The sequence below is a fragment of the Malania oleifera genome, chromosome 6 (genome assembly GCF_029873635.1).
Source record: "Malania oleifera isolate guangnan ecotype guangnan chromosome 6, ASM2987363v1, whole genome shotgun sequence".
In the NCBI taxonomy this organism is placed as follows: domain Eukaryota; kingdom Viridiplantae; phylum Streptophyta; class Magnoliopsida; order Santalales; family Ximeniaceae; genus Malania; species Malania oleifera.
The window spans coordinates 21,206,856-21,227,758 of record NC_080422.1 but is presented as its reverse complement, the minus strand read 5'-3'; the positions used below and the strand labels follow the sequence as shown (position 1 = coordinate 21,227,758).

At 36.4% G+C, this 20,903-nt stretch overlaps 1 protein-coding gene across 1 annotated transcript; it reads right to left on the bottom strand.

Annotated features, from left to right (window-relative positions):
• Window positions 1–1,086: 1,086 nt before the first annotated feature.
• Window positions 1,087–1,684, bottom strand: LOC131158502 (uncharacterized). Its single transcript, XM_058113372.1, has 3 exons — window positions 1,622–1,684; window positions 1,405–1,557; window positions 1,087–1,278 (listed from the first exon to the last, which is right to left on the bottom strand). The coding sequence occupies exons 1-3, from the start codon at window positions 1,682–1,684 to the stop codon at window positions 1,087–1,089; spliced, it is 408 nt and encodes a 135-aa protein (XP_057969355.1).
• Window positions 1,685–20,903: the final 19,219 nt, after the last annotated feature.

Here is a 20,903-nt window from a genome sequence, read left to right as displayed (position 1 = left end):
TTTTATCATCTATTATGACACATTAGTTAATGAGTATAATTTAGTTTTGGAACAAAGAAGAATCATCCATTAATTTAAATTAATATTAAATAAATAAAAAAATTTAAATAATAATATTGGTTTCATCATAAATTAATATTATAGTCATATGTTATAAATATACATTAATTACAAGATTATTGTTAATTAAAAATGATAATATCATATAATTTTATTTAATAAAAATATTTAGTTGTTAATTAAAATGATTATTAACGAAAGTGTTTATTGGAAAATATTAATATCTTTAGTTTAAAAGTATGTTTTCAATACAACTTATTTTAAACACAACCAAAAATCACTTATAACTTTAAACACTTTTTCAGTTAAGTACTTTATTAAATTCAATACTTTTTCTGAAAAACACTTTTACATTTGTGATTTTAAATGATCCTAATTAGTAAATATTATAATATTAAGCGGTTGCATTACACACTTTTAGTTGTAAAAAACAATGCAGTTTTTATTTTGCTTGTTGTTTTTACAAGCGAAATATCATCTTTTAAATAAGACCTTACCACTTTTAGAAAATTTATATGTAAGTCGATCCCTTCCTTTATATGCCAATCCATAATTAATAGCCCTAAATAATCCTCCAACTAATTAACGCCAAAATAGTATACTTTCAACTTTCAAACCAACAAAATTTTCTATCAAAGAATGCACTCGAATGTGTCTATAGAGAGAGAGTGCATATTTCCATGCATTATCAATTGATCAATAGGAGAAATCACAACTTCATCTTAGACTAACATAACATTCAATATAGAATGCCAAAACTTTATTCCAAAGCAAAGACAAATTAAATAAAATTATTTCCATTAATTAACAATTAAAAAACAAGAGGGAATCACAATCTGATCTCTCGCTTTCTCACATTATAAGAAACTAAACAAAAACACCAAATACATACATAAATATATAATCCCATCACAGCTGTCAAAAGGACAATGGAGGATTCACATCAACATGTTCATAATTAAATATAAATATATAGCCACTAATTAATTAATTAGTGAAGCACTTGAAATTAATTAATGTGATGGATTAAATCAAACTGTTGGGGTGGCTGGGGTTGTTCGAACGGTTGGTGGTGCCTGCGCCGACGCCGGCGCCGGGGTTGTTTGAACGGTTGGCGGTGCCTGGGTTGTTCAAGTTGCTGTTGTCAGGATTCATCCCCAGCGTGGTCTTCACAGCTTCAGCTGCTCCTTGTGCCATGTTCTTCACTTGCTCTCCAGTCTGTCACGTACCATTTAAATAATTTATTAATTAATTACCCAAATAGATCGAAGCCTTTTATCGTTATTATTATTACGTTGGAATTGAAAAAGAATAGGAGTGAGAATGAATTGGATTAGGGTTTGCCTGGTGAAGGAAGCTGTTGGCCGACTGCGCAATATTGGGAAGCTCATAATTGTTATGGGCAGAGGATTGAAAAGAACTGTCGAGTCCCTGGTGGTTCAGTGATCCATGGGATGCCTGATGGGATGGTTGGCTTATGTAGTCGTCTCTGCTCAGCTGCATGAGAGTAGAGTAAATCAACAATCGAAATATAAACAGTATATGGGGCTAATATGTATACCTGACCCTGGTTGGGGAAATCGTGAGATGGGTTGTGCCTCATGTCATGACCTTGGCCTGCCATTCTTTGTTTCGAGAAAACTTGAAAATCAAATCAGGTTAATATGAGAAAAGTGTTTCTTACAAACGAAATTTATAGCCTCTAAATCTCTCCTAATTCTGACATGTGGCTCCTTAGTTTTTGGCAACTTTGAAAAGGGTTGTGGATAGGAACGATTCAAACTCATTGGTTAAGGGGTGGGAGCGATGAGGATTAGTTCTCCTCTAAATCCTCAGGAAAACCTTAAAGTGAGGTTATCCACTCCAACTAATATTTGGATCAAATTCAACCATGCAAGGCAGTATTCTTCCAAAGTGTAATTTTTCTTCTCTATCTGTTTGGTTGAGAAGGTAAATTTTGATCCTGGCAATGCCACTTATTAAGCATGCATGTTTTTCTCTCCTCCAACAAAACAAAATCTGATTTAAACTCTATTTGCCTAAGGCTCAACCCCACTAGTGTACATGCACGTTGCTTGTGTTTATTATTAAAAGTAATTTAATAGAATTAATTTAATTATTCATAGGAGTAGAATGATCGTAACGTCACTTTTTTTGTTTGAAAAAAAAATGTAGTTTGATCATAAAGTAAATAAAAATGAATTTTTTTTTTATATATAAATTCAGGACATGTAATTTTTATGCGATGATGCGTGTGACACTACTTTTTGTGTGCATATATTTTAATTTTTTAAACTTACTATTTTACCTTTGAATAAGGGAAGCATGCCACTTAACTTTAGAACACATGTGGAAATGTAAGGTTCCTATATTACGAGTTTTTTTTTTTTTTTTTTTTATTTTTTATATTAAAATATTAAATAATGATTCAAAGAGAACTTTATTTCACACTATGATGCGTCGTAAAACTTGGTGGATGGTCCAACGAGTTTTGAACGGTGGACGAAAGAGAAAGGAGTGAAAAAGGTGATTGGACAATTTTGCATGGTGGACGAGAGAGAGAGAGAGGCAAGTAAGCACTTTTGTATATATGTAAATAAAATAAAATATAAAATTATATTAATTTTTTTTAAAAAAAATGTGCACTGATGGGTGGAGGGGACTTACTCAATCACTGGTTGTGATTGAAACTCAATGAAGATTACACACAAATACACTTAATTGATTTCAATAAATAATCTGAAACAAAATACAGAAAATTCTCAAAAATACAATTTCTCTCACTCACTGGTTATTCATCCTCTCTACACCACATATTACATTACAAACACACACACACACACCCTTATTTATAGCTAAGCATCTGACTTTAAGTGAAGATTATAATCAACAATGGTGGGCTGGTTGGTGAGGTTGCTGCCGACTCCAGAGCAAATTCAACAATAGTGGGCTGGGATTGGTGGAGCTGCCACTGTCAAATTTTGTTGCCACAGTCCCATCGTCAAGTTTGATCTTCAACATCCCCTCTTAAACTTGACTCTCCTAGTTTTTTCATTTCGAGCATTGTCTTCAATCTTACAAAAATATCATGTCTGAGTGGCTTTGTGAAAATGTCAGCAATTTGATCATACGTTCTGCAAGACATAAGATCCATTTATTTCTTCTTAATATGCTCCCTGATAAAATGATACCGAGTATCAATATGCTTGTTTCTTTCATGGAATACTGGATTCTTCGCAAGTGCAATGGCTAATCGATTGTGGATGTAGACTTCTGTGGGGTCATTTTGAAGAAATCACAGATACTTCAGTACATTCCTAATTAATATATCATGACAAATAGCTGAGCTGACAGCAACATACTCAGCTTCACATGATGACAACGTTACAATGTGTTGCTTCTTTGATGACCATGTAAACGCTGTATCTCCCATAAAGAATGTAAATCCAGTCGTGCTTTTTCTTTCATCAAGATCCCTTCTCCAATTGCTATCTAAATAGCCGATAAGTTTGCAATCATCTCTTAATGAATAGAACATACCATCGGTGATGGTACCCTTGACATAACAGAGTATCCTTTTTGCTGCATTCAGGTGGGACTGGTTAGGAGTCTCCATGTACCTGCTGACAAGTCCAACTCCATAGAGTATGTCTAGTCTAGTGCATGTCAAATACCTCAAATTTCCAACCAGACTTTTGAAATATGTGGGGTCAACATCTCTATGTTCATCTTTTCTCAACTCCAATCCCATTTCAACTGGAGTTGTCACAGGATTGCATTTTTCCATCCCAAACTTCTTTAGCATTTCGTTTGCATAGTGGCTTTGGGAGATGAAGATTCTCTTCTCGCTTTGCATGACTTCTATGCCAAGGAAATGAGCCATCTGGCCAATATTCCTCATTTCAAATTCTTTGACCATGCTCCTCTTGAAAGCAGCAAACATTTCTGGATTGTTGTTGGTGAAAATTAGATCATCAACATATAGGCAGGCAATCAACATGCTTTCGTTTGTCTCCATCTTCATGTATAATGCATGTTCGTAGGGACACTTCTCAAATCCATTTTTCTGGAAATAGTCATCAATCCTCATATTCCATGCACGAGGTACCTGCTTCAAACCATATAGTACTTTCTTCAGCTTGTACACTTTATCTTCTTTTCCCTTCTTCACATATCTAGATGGTTGATTGATATAGATCTCTTCTTCCAAAAAACTATTCAAAAATGTTGATTTCACATCTAGATGGTAAATATTCCATCCATTTTGTGCTGATAGTGAAATTAGTAATCTGATGGTTTTAAGCTTGGCAACTGGGGCAAAGTATTCTCCATAATCAATCACTTCTTTCTGTCTATTGCCCTTGGCGACAAGTCTTGTTTTGTATCTCAGAACTTCTTCTTGAGCGTTCTTTTCAGTCTTGTAGACCCATTTCACATCAATAGTTTTGCGGCCCTTTAGGAGATTTGTTAGATCCCAAGTCTTGTTCTTCACGATGGATTGAATCTCCTTATCCATCACTTTTCTCCATCTGTCTTCTTCGTTAGCTTCCTCAAAGCTAATCAGGTCACTAGTCAACAATGAACAATATAGTGTAACATACTCTTCTATTGGTTTTGTAGTTTCATAAAGATCAGTTAGATTATGAGCTCATCTAGGCCTCATGTTTGAGATTTCACGCTCAATTGGTAATGGAGATTCATTCCTCTATGGTGAACCGTGTGGAGATGTCTGCAGCTCTGGAACTTGTGACTCGATAGCAACTTCTCTTATCTGTGTGGGTTCTTCTACTTCAAGTGTCAATTCTGCATCTTTGGAAGATTCAGCCTGGTCCCACTTCCAGGATTCATTTTCTTTAAAAATGACATCCCTACTGTAATTAACTTTCTTGTTGATGGGATTGTATAGTTGATATCCCATGGTATTGTCGCCATATCCAACAGGGATATATTTCTCTCATTTTTCTTCCAACTTTGTCCTTCTTGCCTCTAGGATTTTGGCGTAGGCTATGGCACCAAACACTCTAAGATGACTCACACTGATCTTGTGAGTACTCCAGGCTTCATGTGGAGTACGTCTTTGTATCAAGACTCTTCATAGGACACTTGTTAAGAAGATAAACTGCACATGAGAATGCTTCTGCCCAAAAAATCTTGGGCACAATCTTATCCTTTAACATGCTCCTGGCCATGTTAAGGATCGCACAGTTCTTCCTCTTAGCTACACTGTTCAACTAAGGAGTGTAGGTTAGTGTGAACTATTTTTGAATCCCTTGTTGCCTAAGGAATTCTAGGAAAGTTTCATCCTTGTACTCTCCTCCTTGGTCTAATCGGAGTGACTTGATGTGATAGCCACTCTATTTCTCCACAAGAGCTTTGAACTCTATGAACTTGTCGAACACTTCTGACTTCCTTTTCAGGAAGTAGACCCGACCAAGTCATCCTGCTGTAATCATCAATGAAGGTGAGGAAGTATCGATTTTGTCCATTTGAAAACGATCTCAATGGACCACACACGTCTATGTGTACTAGCTGGAGCGACATGGTAGATCTCCAGTCGGCTTGCTTTCCAAAGTTATTTCTGTGTTGCTTGTTCAAAACACAACTTTAACATATCACATTTGGGTGATGGATGTTAGGTAAGCCTTTCACCATATTTTTGCTTCCCAACTGTTTCAAACTTTCAAAGTTCAGATGTCCAAACTTGAGATGCCAAAGCCAATCTTTGCCTTTGATGATAACGCTCAAACACCTTGGCGTATCATATTGAAAGACAAGCAGAAACATTTGATTCTTTGCCATTTGTACTCGAGTAACGAGCTTACCTTGAGCGTCTGTTATCACCATCTGCTTATCTTTAAGGCTAATTTGGTAGCCTTTCTCCATAAACTGTCTGAGACTAAGTATATTAGTTTTCATGGCTGGCACATAGTATACGTTGGAGATAAAAGCATGGTCTCCATCCTTCCTTTAGATTAGGACATTTCCCCTTCCTTGAACTGGGACTTTAGAGAGATCACCAAATGATATCTTTCTCTAAACTTTCTCATCAAGTTCATTAAATAGGTTTTTTCTACCAATCATGTGATTGCTGGCTCCAAAGTCAAGGTACCAAATATTTTGGTCCTGGTGGGTTGAATTATGTGCCATCAGCATCAACGATTCTCCTTCGGCTTTCTCCTTTTCTGCAAAGTTAGAATTTTCATTTACTTTGTGATTTTGGGGATTACCTCTACACTCATTACTGTAGTGTCCATTCTTGTGGCAGTTGTAGCACTGAACATTTCTCTTATATACATTTGGGCGGTTATTGTAGCCCCTTCTTCTTCCTTGTCGTCTGCCTCGTGGAATATAGTTCTGTTGATTGCGTAATTCTCTAGTGGGACCTCTTCTGCCTCCTCTGGATTCAAAATTTCCTAAACTTCTTCCACAAGATCCTCGACTTCATCCTCTTCCTCGCTGTGACGTCCCCCCTTTGTCGTATCTATCTATAGTGAGGGATAACTTCGTTTGGAGGGCTTGCTCTAGTACTTTATCTTCACTCTTTCTATAGACTTTCTGCTCATGGGCTTGGATTGAGCCGACAAGTTCTTCTACGGACATGGTTTCTAGATCTTCTTTTTTCTTCCATGGTCACCGCTATATAATTAAATTTTGAATCCAAAGATCGCAAATTTTTTTCACAAATTCTCTCGTCATTGAGAGTCTCTCCATTTCTTCTCAATTGATTTGATACTACTACAACTCGTGTATAGTAATTAGTAATAGATTCAGTAGATTTCATTCTTAAAGATTCGAAATCACCTCGCAGTGTTTGAAGACGAATCTTCTTCACTTTGTCTACACCTTTGCATGTTTGATGGAGAGAGTCCGAAACTTCTTTAAACGTTTTGGTGGAGGCGATAATTTCAAATGTGGCTTCATCAAGGCCTTGGTAGATTATGGACTTAGCCTTGCAATATTTCTTTTGATCGGCTAGCAAGATTGTTCTTTGAGCGTCAAACATAGTTGCTTCGGCTTCTTTTGATGGGCTTTCTTTGTACCTATCTTCAACGATGTCCATGACATCCTAAGCACCTAGAAGGGTTGTTATTTGAATAGACCAGTTGTCATAATTCTCTTGTGTTAACTTTGGAATGACCGCTTTGGTAGCATCGTTCGCCATTGAGTTTAATATATTAAAAAATAGAGTGATAGAAATTGATTTTGGCAAATCTGATGCCACCAATGTGTTCAGAAGGTCAAAAAACCTTAGGAACCGGTTTTGGATTGCAAAGAACCGCTTTAAAAATCACTGAATCGACTAAAAGGAGTTTTGGACCCTTTTTTTAAAACAGTTTGACTTAATAGAGTTTAACGACGTCAGATATTACCATTAGGACACGTGGCGGATTCTGTGCGTGCCACGTGTCGGCGATTGGACGCGGGTCGGCAGCAGGGTCGGATCGTGCTTGTGGGGTTGGTTCGGGTGTTGGTTTCTAGGCCGGGTCGTGAATCGGGTCAGATCTCACCAGCCGGTGAAGAAGACGCGTGTGGGCGTGTGAGGGTCATGGCGTCAGCTGTCAGTATCCTCGCCAGCGCGTGCGGCGCGTGTGGAGGGCGCTGTTTCGTTTGTTGGTGAGAGCGCGTGTGGGGGCTCTCGGACTCCGTTTGAAGCACGGTTTTCACCACTAAACTCGTCTCGACGTGAATTTCACAATACTATGCTAAATTTTGGATTTATAGTAACGTCAAATATGGGAAAAAATTAAATTTGTCCTCTGTTTGCCTCTGTTTGGTGAATTTTGGCAAACTTGAAGCTTTGATATCATTTATGGGTGGAGGGGACTCTCTCAATCACTGTTTGTGATTGAAACTCAGTGAGGATTGCATACAAATACACTCAATTGATTTCAATAAATAATCTAAAACAAAATACAGAGGAATTCTAAAAAATATATTCAATTTCTCTCACTCAATGGTTATTCACCCTCTCTATACCACATATTACATTACACACACATCTATTTATAGCGAAGCATACGAGGATAAGTGAAAATTATAATCAACAATAGTGGGCTGGTTGGTGAGGTTGCTGTCGACTCCAGTGCAACTTCAACAACAGTTGGCTGGGATTGGTGGAGCTGCCATCGTCAAATTTTGCTGCCACCATCCCATCGTCAAGTTTAATCTTCAACATATACAAAATTAAATTTAAATACTAAAATTTAAAATATTTGTAAATGCTATATTAATTTTTTTGTGAGAAATTTTAAAATTTGAATTAATAAAAATTTGAATTTTGTGTTATATAAAATTGTATTGAAACTTATTCAAATTTACACAAATTTAAATTCAAAATTCAAAATTTATATTGCTAAATATGGGTAAATATATAAATTTTTTTTTTAAAATAAAATTTTAACTCTCTTTTCAATTATAATTGGAGTGTCATATTTAAAAAAAAAAAACTGTCAAATTTTAATTGCTTAGTCAGATTTTCGTATCAAAGTTGTGCTATAGACATCCACTCCAACCAAATATTTAATTTTAAAAAAACTATCAAATTTATAATTATTTTGTTAGATTTTCGTATCACAGTCTGTCACACCATTTGTGCTGTACACATCCTCTCCAACAAAATATTTAATTTTAAGATTTTGAGTAACCTGATGAATTAAATTTAAGTTTTAAAAATCAAATCATAAATGAGTTTTTATAAGTTTACTATTTATATATATAAGTACTATAATATATATATATATATATATATAATATTATGTTATAATTAAATCTATCTTAATTGAGTTCATTATTGAGCTTGTTAAGTTTAACATTTTTGAAATATATTAGTCAAATTTTAAGTTCAAATTTTTCTAGTTGGATCGAAATATTATCTCAATTTTATATAATCAAATTATAAAAAATTGAGATTCTAATTTTATTTTTAAAATTTTTGTATATTTACCTATAGTTAGCAATATAAATTTTGAATTTTGAATTTAAATTTGTGCAAATTCAAAGAAGTTTCAATACAATTTTATATAACATGAAATTCAAAATTTAAAATTTCTCACAAAAAATTAATATAGTATTTACAAGTATTTTAAATTTTATTATTTAAACTTAATTTTGTGTGCATTTTTTTTTAAAAATTAAGATAATTTTATATTATACTTTATTTACATATACAAAAGTGCTTGCTTGCCTCTCTCTCATCCACCATGCAAAACTCGTTGGACAAAACTTGTTGGACCATCGAACGAGTTTTGTCAAATCACCTTTTTCACTCTTCTTTCTTTCGTCCACCATACAAAACTCGTTGGACCATCAGTAAATTTTAGGACGCATTAAAGTGAGAAATAAAGTTTCTACTGAATCGTTGTTTAGTATTTTAATATAAAAATATTAACGTAAATTAAGAGCTTGACACCTTAGAGCATGCTACTACGTGGAGAAATAAAAAGATGAGAAATAAAAAGATTATGACACTTTGGAGTAATAAAGAAGCATATGCTCATAATCAAGCATATCCTCACAATCAACATGCTAATCAATTCGTTGAGATTTGTGGAGATTTGTCATTTAATGAAGAAGATTCGAGATTTGTGGAGATTTGATGCACCAAATCAATGCGTGAAGATCCGATCCTACAAGTCACGACAACGTGGAGATTTGTCCCTACCTTCTCCTTTATTTCCTGCACAATTCCCTCTGCACATAAAATATATTCTTGCCTTTTTTATCTCTGTCCAGCATAGCTTAAACACCTATTGTAATCCCTTCTTGTTGCTCACGTTGAGAAAGATATATGAAAATCAATTTCAGTTTTTAAATTAAAAAATTCTCTTGGTATTAGAGCCTTGCATGAGCAACAAGAAACATCTCCTTCAATGGCGTCTCTTTCTCACAATGTTAGCAACTTCATTACCTTGAAACTCAAACACGATAATTACCTTTTATAGCGTAAGCAAGCTCTAGCTCTTGATGAGAGTCAAGAAATGGTTGGCCATCTCACAGGAGAAATAACCATTCTAGCTAAGTCTTCCCCATCAACCACAGAACAACCCACAACCAAACTTATAGAGGAGTACATTGCTTGACGCAAATCAGATCGTCTCCCCCGTGGGTGGCTTATAGGCACACTTGTTGAAGAAGCACTCAGTTTAGTTATATGCCTGGACGTAGCCAAATCTATCGGGGATGCGCTCAACGAGGCCTATGCTCAAGACTCTTAGGAGCGAGAGTTCACTCTTCGTCAGCAAATGACATATCTCTGCAAAGATGACAACATCACCATTGGCGAGCATATCTATAACTTCAAGGGTATCTGCGACAATCTTGCAGCCATAGGAAGCCCTGCACATGAAAAGGTTAAGGTATTCTCTCTTCTCAGAAGTCTAGGACCAAAGTATGAGTCCTTCACTACAACCATGCTGAAGCCACCACGACCATCCTACACTGAGTTAGTGTCTCTCCTTCAAGGATATGAACAACGCCAAAATTGGTTCACTACCAGCGCAACAACTCATCAGCTAGCCTTCTATGGTAAAAAACAACGTCCTCAACAGTACACCTCTTCCCACCAAGGACCATCAAACCAGCTCAACTCAAGCCGAGGCTTTCAAGCCCACAACCAGAATTCCAACAATATAGGTCATACCAATTTTAGTCCTCAGCCTACATAGAAAAGCAACAAACAAGACTCTATGTCTCGTCGGCCACCGCCTCCAAGACAACGTCGAATGACACCAGCGGAACACGAAATGTATCGTAATGAATGATGTCAATACTATGGTGTCATGGGTCATATTGCAAAGATTTGTTGGCATCTACCAAAAAAATCCTCCAAACAGGATGAAATCCCACAAGCGTTAGCTACCCTCACTCTTGACAATTCTATTTATGATATAGAATGGACATTGGACACCGGAACCTCAAATCATATGACAGGTAATGCAAATATATTGAAAAATTTACGGCCATATTTAGGCACATATTCTGTATCAATTGGAGATGGTACTTCATTAGCTATTAGATCTGTTAGCGATGCTTGTGTTCAAAATGGTAGTCATGTCCTACCTCTTAATAATGTTCTCCATGTTCCTCATCTGAAATGCAACTTACTATCTGTAAGCCAACTCATTGACCATTATCCCTTGAATTGTGAATTTTCTAACATGGGTTTTTGTTTTAAGGAACGAGAGACAAGTCACAAGGTGATGACAAGACTGTGCAAGGGTGATTTATATGTTATTTCCAGCTCCCATGAAATGCATTTTTCTAATAGATTTAAATCTAGCTCTGTAGAAGTATGACACCAACAATTAGGACATCCTCAAGCTTCCGCGTTGAAATTGCTTCAAAATAAAGGATTAATCCAAGTTCAAGGAGTCAATAAAATACAATCAATTTGTGATAGTTGTTAGTTAGGCAAACTTAATAAAATGACTTTCTCTTGTTCTGACAATTCTAGTTCAAGTATTTTTAATAAAATTCATTATGATTTATGGGGCCCATCTCCTATTTTGTCTCTTGGAAAATTTCGTTATTAGGCATGTTTGGTTGATGATTTCTCTCGTTATACTTGAATCCTACCTATGAAAACTAAATCTAAGTTTGTAGATGCTTATCTGGCTTTTGAACAGGATGTAGCACGCCAATTTGAAAAGAAAATCAAAATCTTTCATTTTGATGGCAGTGGAGAATTTATTAATTCAAGGCTTAGTTCTCACTTCCAATCACAAGGCATAATTCATCAAATTTCTTGTCCTCACACCGCAGAGCAAATAGGTATGGTTGAGCGTCGTCATAGAATAATTCGTGAATTGGGTATGACTATGCTATTTCACTGTGGTGCTCCATTATACTTATGGGTCGAAGCCTTCACCACTCCTGTGTTTCTCCTTAATTGTCTTCCATCTACTGTTCTTAATCTTGATACGCCTTATTTTAAGTTGCATGGTAAGCATACCACTTACTCCTTCTTACGTGTGTTTGGATTTAAATGCTTTCCCTACACTTGGGACACTCAGAAAAATAAATTTGATCCAAAGACAATTCCATGGGTTTTTATGGGATATAGTGACCAACACAAAGGTTACAAATGCTTCCATCCATCTACTCAAAAAATGATCATCTCTGAACATGTGGCTTTCAATGAGACATGCTTTCCATTCAAAGAGCCACGTGGTCGTGACCTTGGCATTTCCTCTGATCAATGGATAAGTATATTTTGTAACAACCCGAGAAATTCTAAACTATTTGAAAAATAATGAGGAAGATAGAAGGGAAGGAAGAATAAGTTTGTAAAGGTGCCAGCAAGCATTTGTTGACGAACAAACTGGTCTCGTCGACAAGTGTTCCATCTTGGCTTGTCGACGAAGGCACGTGTCTTGTCGACGAGGAAGTACTGAGAGGGGTTTTCACATGACTAAAAATTCAGCGACGAGTTCACTGTTTCATTGCCAAATTGTGTACTAGGACTCGTCGACGAGTCCACATGTCTCATCGACGAATCCTTGCGTATAAATAGTGAGAACTTTCATTTGTGCGTGAAATTTTCTGCGTGTTCTCTCTCTCTCTCTCTCTCTCTCTCTCTCACTAGAAATTCATCCCTACTACCTTCTCTCTTTGATTCCAGGCCGGATTTAGCTTGGTTTGACAATCGGAAGCAACCACGAGACTCTTGGGAAGATTCTCTGCAATATAGGCGGAGTGGATCTTTGATTTGAGAAGTTTGGGAAACATCCCAAAACCAGGGTAAGCAAATAATTTAAGGTATTAACGTTATTTTGAGGTATTTGGAGCCTAGGAAGTATCATAAGGGTGTTTTATTAAGATTTGTGGAATTTATAATTTTTGGATTACAGGGTCTCATTTTGTTGATTTTGGGTCAAATTTAGAGGAGTAGGTAAAGGGAAATATTTTATTAGCTCTTTAATAATTTTTAAACAACTAGTTTCGAGTATGAATTTCTATATATATAAAGGTATAATTTTCTGAACCTTACTGGTATTGAAAATATTGCTTTTAGATGAATAAATTATATTGGGGAAAAATCATGTGGTTGAAACCATTTTTGATAATTAAATGATTGTGAATAATGTGGAATAAAGAATTATAGAGAATGCAAATATCGTTTGATTGTGATTTTTGGTTGATTGAATATATTGATGTTGTGTATATTGTGGTAGAATTATGGATATGTTGAATGATTGGTTGCTGTTGATTTGGGTTGTGGTTCATGTAAATTACGATATAGCGTTGGCAGTGGTATGAGGAGGTCGTTATGTGGACGTTTATATTGGGAGGTAAACATTGGCAATCGTATGAGGAGGTTGTTTACCTATTTACCATGAACGGAGTGTTGTTTTGTGTCCTGTGTGGACCAGTCCTGTGTGGACATTTATGTTGTGGTTTGATTAGTCTTGTGTGAACTAGTCCTATGTGGACATGTATGATGTGTGTGTTGGGGCCATGTGTGGATAAATATATGTTATGTGAATGTAAACCCTATGTGGATAAAAAAATTGGAAACTGTATGTATATCCTGTGTGAATTGATTGTGATATGGGTGTATATGTGAAATTTTGTGAAGCGATTATGGTTGGCTGCGTATGACTTTAATTAATTAAGTATTTTGGGTAAAGTAGATTATTCCACCCGAGGGCTTGCTGAGGAAGGTGAGTACTCTGGTAATTATTTATAGATACCAGAGTAGAGGGAAGCCACTTGTATGGGTGGGTGATCTTCCCTATTCTCGGTGAATTTACCTGGAATTATAACCTAAGGGTGTACTAAGAAAGGTGAGTGTCCTGGTGTTAGCACTAGAGCAGAGGGAACCTACTTGTATGGGTGGGTAGACTTCCCTATTCTCGGAAATTACCAATAAAATATTGATAGTTGTGGGTATGTGATTGGATGGCAAAGACATTGACCTTGTGTGATCATGGGCACAATATTTTGGGCTACTTGTAGATCGTGAACGCATTTGGATGAATATTTTAAATATATATATATATATATATATAATAAATACTTCAGCCACACACTGTTATAAACTATTCTTCTTTACTGAGAGGTGTCTCACCCCGTTGATGTTCTAAATTTTTCAGGTTATCCAGGTGATCGAGCTTAGATAGCTCCAGGGCGGGGTAGTTTTGTGAGTGGAATTGAAACAGTTATGTTTTAGTTTATATGTTTTATTATATTTCATCTAGGTTTGTAATATGGAGAACATGGTTATATGATATGAGTTTGTTGATGTACAAATATAGAACTCTGGTATAATATGTTCGAGGTTATTTTATTTTTTTTTCGTTGCGTGAATGGTATCAGAGACACGTGTCGGTCTCAAAACTCTCCAGGCCCCACGTGGCGGGTCTGGGGCGTTACATATTTGACTCATGGATGAATTTTCCTTTTGATCTAATTGATTCTTCTATGTCTACAGGGGATACTTTAGCATGTTTGTCAACTGATTTGCCCATCCACGATGCTTCATTGATTGCAGCTACTAGACAATCACTCTCCCTACACACCAGCCCACACATGACCAATTCAATCTCACACTCATCCGACAGCTCAAGTGACAACACTATGCTATCCCCTCTTGCCACCTTCTGTAATGTCCCTCAATAAAATACATTATAATAAATCAAATGGTCAACCCGAACCCGTGGGTAACGGGGACACCTGTCATACACAGCGGAAAAGACCTAGCAGCAGTAAACATAAAAATCCATACATCCATCCATAAAACATAATACCAGAGCTTTTATAACATTATAATACTGTACTTCTGTACATATCCATATACATCAAAATATCTCTAGGGTCACACAAAAATAACTCTAACCCTAGTACAAAATCTTACCATTCTCACTGGTAATCTCACTAACTCAACGGCAGCCTTGACCCGCCGGTCTCTCAGGGGCTCCTAAAAATTTAATAATGTTGGGGGTGAGACACTTCTCAGTAAGGGAAGGTAAACTAAATACAGCTGTGTGGTAACATGAATATTTAAAGTGCTTATACGTATACAGTACATTTCATAACTCTCGAAATAATCATAATATCATGCTGAATAATCATGTATTTTCATATTCGTTAATAAATCATAACATACATAGACATCTGTTATAACTTGCAATACTGAAAATATACCCAGGATGAATAGCTAGCTAATGTCATGTATTACCCCCCATGACGGGTTGTGCAGCTCGAAGGCGGGACCCGACAATGGCTGGCCGACCACTGCTGAATCAAATATGTCTGTAAGTACGATGGGCCTGCCACACCTTGGTCCGGACTGCCAGGTGGACGTCCACACTCTACTGAAAGCCACATCGACTATCCATCTCCTATCCCCTCGTGGAATGGTTAGCACTAATACGGCCTCGTGCCAAATCTGATTTACCCATAGCTACGGTACCGAGCTCCTGGTCTGAACTAAACTAACATCCTAGTTGTGATAACATATAATACATGATCATACATAACATCATTACGGCCTCGTGCCGAAAACATAGATACGACCTCACGCCGAAATCATACGTATGGCCTCGTGCCAAAATCATAGTAAATATGGCCTCGCACCAATAATATCAATACGGCCTCGTGCCGATAGCATAAATACATGGCCTCATGCCAAAATCATATAAATACGGCCTCGTGCCGATAACATAAATATGGCCTCGTGCCGATAACATAAATATGGCCTCGCGCCAAATACATTTCAGGTATTTACATTTGAAAATGACTCATTTATCATATATTCGTCAACTCAATATAACATAACCCATCTTTCCAAAATACCTGAAAATGGGTTTTACTCATAAAAGCATTCATATCTTATCTCATATCACGTAAAATAATATTCATGCCACACATGCTTTATTAAAAGTCATACTTCATATTTTAAAATTATGATTTTCTGACATCTCATACATACATATACTTTTTAAGCGTCATAGTAGTATTTCCCAATCGTACATTTCATTCATAATAAACAAATATATCATATGTTCTTCTGAAAATAAAACTACTCATAATCAATAATAGTTTGCCTGGAAAAGAACTGCTTTAGTTTACTCCCTTACTTAGCTACTGAGAAAGCCCCCTAAAATCTTAGCTTGACCCCCCGTAGGATTTCCTACTCAATATCCTAAAACTCAAAACTCTCAGTATTAATCATCAGTATTTTCATGCGTATGTCAATTTCTATAACTACCATGAAGTCTAATTTGGCTTAAAAAGTCTTACCTTAACTCTAGGATGATTTCCAACTTCGTTCTCCTAATGATCCACTCCGGCAAACTTGTAGGAAACTTCTCCAGGAGCGTCGTGGTAGCCTCAGATCTTCGATCCGGCGTAAAACCAGCCCAAAATCGAAGAGAGAGAGTGAGAGGGCCAAAGAGGAGAGAGAGAAAGTGGAGAGGAAGCTTGCATATGAAATAAAAATCGGATTTTTCATATTTATAGGTGGCGGAATTCGTCGACAAGCCCGACCTTTGTTGACGAGTTCTTCACAAATTTCGTTGACGAAATCCACTCCTCATCGACGAAATTTAGTCAGCTCGGAAACCCCTCTCGGCATTTTCTTGTCGACGAAGCCCTGTGTTCGTCGAAGAAATCCTTTAGGACTTCGTCGACGAAACCCTGTGTTCTTTGACGAAGCTTGGCAGCTTCCTTCTTTATTTTATTTTGTTTCCATTCCCTTTTCTTTTCCTTCCAAAAATGCAATGTCGTCGACGAAATCTATGGCCTCGTTCTATTTTTGTTTCTATTTCCCTCTCTCTTAATACTCAAATTTCCATTTTAAATTCAGGTCGTTACACCTTCCCTCCAACTCCTCCATCTACGGACTTGAACATAAATTAGGATGAAACACTTTGATTCTTCACATTCCACTTCAACCATTCTCTCTGTTGACTTTTTGAGTCCAATCCCTGTTTTGATTATGACAAACAACAACATCTCACTTGTCTACTTAGTGAATATACAAGTTTATAATTCTGGAAGTACGAGCAAAGGATGCAAAATGGAAGCTGAAATTGTACTTCATGCTCGCACCAATCGGCGTATTCCATGGGAATCATGAAAGCAAGCTTGAAAACTTTATTTATTTTTGGGTTGTAATAATTAATTAGGTTCAATTGTATATGCATCTCATGATTTAATTTAAAGCCCATACTTGACCTTAAACTAACCTTAGGCACTCTATATTTCATGGAAAATCATTTTACAAATGTGTAAAAATTATTTCAAGTGCAAAAATCTTTTTTTTGAAATGAAAAACTCCAAAGCAAGCTTTTCAAAGATCCCTTTATGTTTCTTCCGGCTTATTGATGAGCAATTTTCTCGATCAATCCATTATCATCTTAAAACATGTTCAACAGAAAAGTTGTGTGATTTTCTCTTAGATTTCTGTTGGCACTAATAACGTTCCATTTGAAGTCGTATAGAAAAAGTTATGGTCAAAACATTGAAAGGTGTCTGTAGTAGAAAAATTCCCTTCATGTTTCTTTCGTCTCATTGATGGGCATTTTTCTCAGTCTATAACTTCTTATCTTAAAAAGTATTCAACACAAAAGTTGTGAGTTTTCTCTTAGATTTATTTTGATAATAAGAACGTTTAATTTAAAGTTGTATAGAAAAAGTTATGGGTAAAAAACGGAAGGGTGCCCGCGCAGAAAGCTTCTCAACTGTCGAAAAAACGCTAGTTTTCAAATTAAATCATATTTTAATGCCCCAACGGCCATAGAATGGCTAGTTTTGGTTTTTGCCTATAAATACAAGCCAAAGACACTTGAAAAATTGAGGAGAAACATCTTGAGAGCATATGTACACATCCTTTGTTTCTCCCTCATTTCTCATACCCCCTTTGTGCATTAAATTTCATATTTCTCCTACTCTTTCACTTTGAAAATTATTTTTTGGGGAAACTAATGTGGGTTATTGAAGGAAGCTTGGAGCTTATATCCACTCGTATATTTATACTTCAAAGGTTTCTTTTTCTTGAGGTAATTTTGAAAAGGTTTGAGCATATATTCAAGTTTATATATATTGCTTGAAGACCTCTACTTTTTATTCTTGTTGTTTTTCAAAGATCAAATTTCTCCTATTCTTCTTGAAAATCCTTTTGGAGAAAAATATTTTGGAGGTTTTATTTAGAAAGGGTTGAGCTTATATTCAAGTTTATATATATATATATAACTTGATAGCCTTTTTATGATCATGTTCTTTAAAGATCAAATTTCTCCCATACCTTTTATTTTTAAAATATTTTGGAGAAATTTATTTTGAAATTGTCTTGAAAGCTTAAGCATATATTTAAGCTTATACATATATTGCTAGAAAACCTTATTGAATTATTTTTTTTTATAAAGGTCAATCATTTTAAATGAAAACCCTAACTTCTCCTATTCATTTATTTGGAAATGTTTTTATTGGAGAAAATCTACAGGTTAGTTCAAGAATGCTTTGAGTGTAAGAACTCGACCCGAGATAGGTGCATTAAATAAATAAGAAAAGAGAAGGAAAATTAAAAAGTTAAATATCAGCAGGGCTCGTCGACAAGGCTTCTTTTCTTGTCGACGAAGTCTTTTGTACATCTCGGCGATGAGTTTCAATGGCTTGTCGATGAGGAGATACTGAGAGATTTTGGGAAATCTTGAAATCTCAGGCTTGTTGACGAGTCCACCTGGACATTGACGAACTTCCTTTTGTAGCTTGTCGATGAGGACGTCGTCTCATCGATGAGTTTGGCGGGGTCAACGTTCTATAAGTTGAATTTTCCATTGCTTCATGGTTAAGAAATCAAAATCCTCTCTCTCTCTCTCTCTAGAACTTGAACACACACTCTCTTTATCTCTCTCTCTCTAGAATTTTGGGCCATCTATTGCCAGAATCAACGATCTGACGTTGTCACGTGGATCAGGAGGATAATCTCTTCGAGGATAGCGGATCAGATTTTCATTTTTAGGATTTTTAGGTTTTGACCCAAAGCTGAGGTAAGGCTCTGAATCCATTTTCGTTTCAGTAGATCGATAAAGAATAGTATTGTAAAGAAGTATTGTTCATTGTTGTTTAGGTTTTGGGAACTCGGTTCATAGTTTTGGAAGTCGTAGAGTTCGAGTTTTGGTATTCGGGGAAAGGTAAGGGGATTCTGTTTATGTTAGTTATTTTTGAAATTAGAATCAGTAAACATGTAGTTTATGATTGTAAAATCTATGGGGTGAAAATACGGGATTTTCAGACTACAGTTTTTGGGGAAAATTGGGCTCTCGGGTATCATCTATGTTTCTTTTGGAAAATCGTATATTTGTATAAACTGTGGTATTGAGATGACCGTACCTGTATTTGTATTAAACTATATTTTCGAATTGAAAATGATATGATTTTTTGTATACTCAAATAAGTGTGGAATGAACTATTGTATGTAAAATGTTCCAAGCTTGTGAAAAACAGCCATGACGGCTAATTACCGTAAGCTGAGAGGTATAGGAACATGAGTTCCAAAATGTTCCAGGATTTTTTAAATTGCCACGTCTCGACTAATTACTGTGGGCAAATGCCATGTATCGGCTAAATACCATGGGCGAGAGTGTATGACTCTATATCTGAGGGTGTGAAATATCACCTTTTTAATTCGGTTGGTCACCGATGGGTGTGAGTTGACACCATATTAGTAATGATATTGCTGTGGGGCTTCGGCTAATGCCAGGTTATCGGGTGCTCCGTGTAATGCAACTGATTTCGGCTGAAGGGTGTGACGACATAGACCGTATGTTTTGTATCATATGTACTGGAACTGGATTGTAAAATTACTAGAACTGTATTGTGTTATGTCAAAAAATAAGACTTATGTGCCACACACTGATATAACATGTTTCTTCCTTGCTAAAAGGTGTCTCACCCTGAATATACAAATATGTTTCAGTTAGCTGCATATAGTACTTGAGTAAGTACTATTTTTTGTAACCAGGTGGTCATTGTTGGGTTTTGTAGACACCTGGGGTATGTATTGTATTTTGGAGCATGGACTCTATTATGGTACATTGTATGTATTAGAAATAACATTTTCGTTGCGTATGTGATGTGTATATATGTGTATGTGAATGTGTATAGGGTATACGAGTACCCCACGGGGCCGAACCCTCATTTGGTGTAGTATCATGTATGTTTTAATTGATATAGAGACATGTTAGGTTACTAAATTCACACTTGGGGCCCATCCATAGGTTCGGGGCGTGACAACTTGGTATCAGAGCTAACCAAGTTGTTAGGTCTTGTAGACTTGGTCAGGCGTAGTTATGTGAACATACCAGAGTATAGGATGTAGGAAATGGGTAGAGTAGGTCGAGGGTTGTCTTGTAGCTAGACGGGGACATTGGCGGTGTTTTGTGTTTTTTCTAGAATGACGATTTCAATAAAATCATGGCAAATCATTGATGGTTTCGTGTTAGTGTGGTTGGATAGACCTGGACCTGTGAGAGTTGTAGTTAACATGATTGTGTTAACTGTGTATGATATAGGAATTCTAACCGATTCCTATCTTACTTTTAGAATGGAGTCCAAGGATAACAACTTGGATAGTGGTTCCGAGGGGACTACGAGTGAGAAGTCTCCTTCTGTGCCTCAGGGTTTGACGAGGCTGATCATGTGGGAGATTGGGCAAAGGGTTAGGAGACGTGAGCATTCTCCTACTGCTACAGGTTGTACCATAGAGAGGTTCACCCGCATGCACCCTTCTACATTTATTGGAGGAACTGATCCGATAGTAGCAGAAAACTAGGTGCAAAAGACCGAGAAGATATTGGAAGTTCTGCACTACTTTGACCAGTAAAAGGTTCTCTATTCTA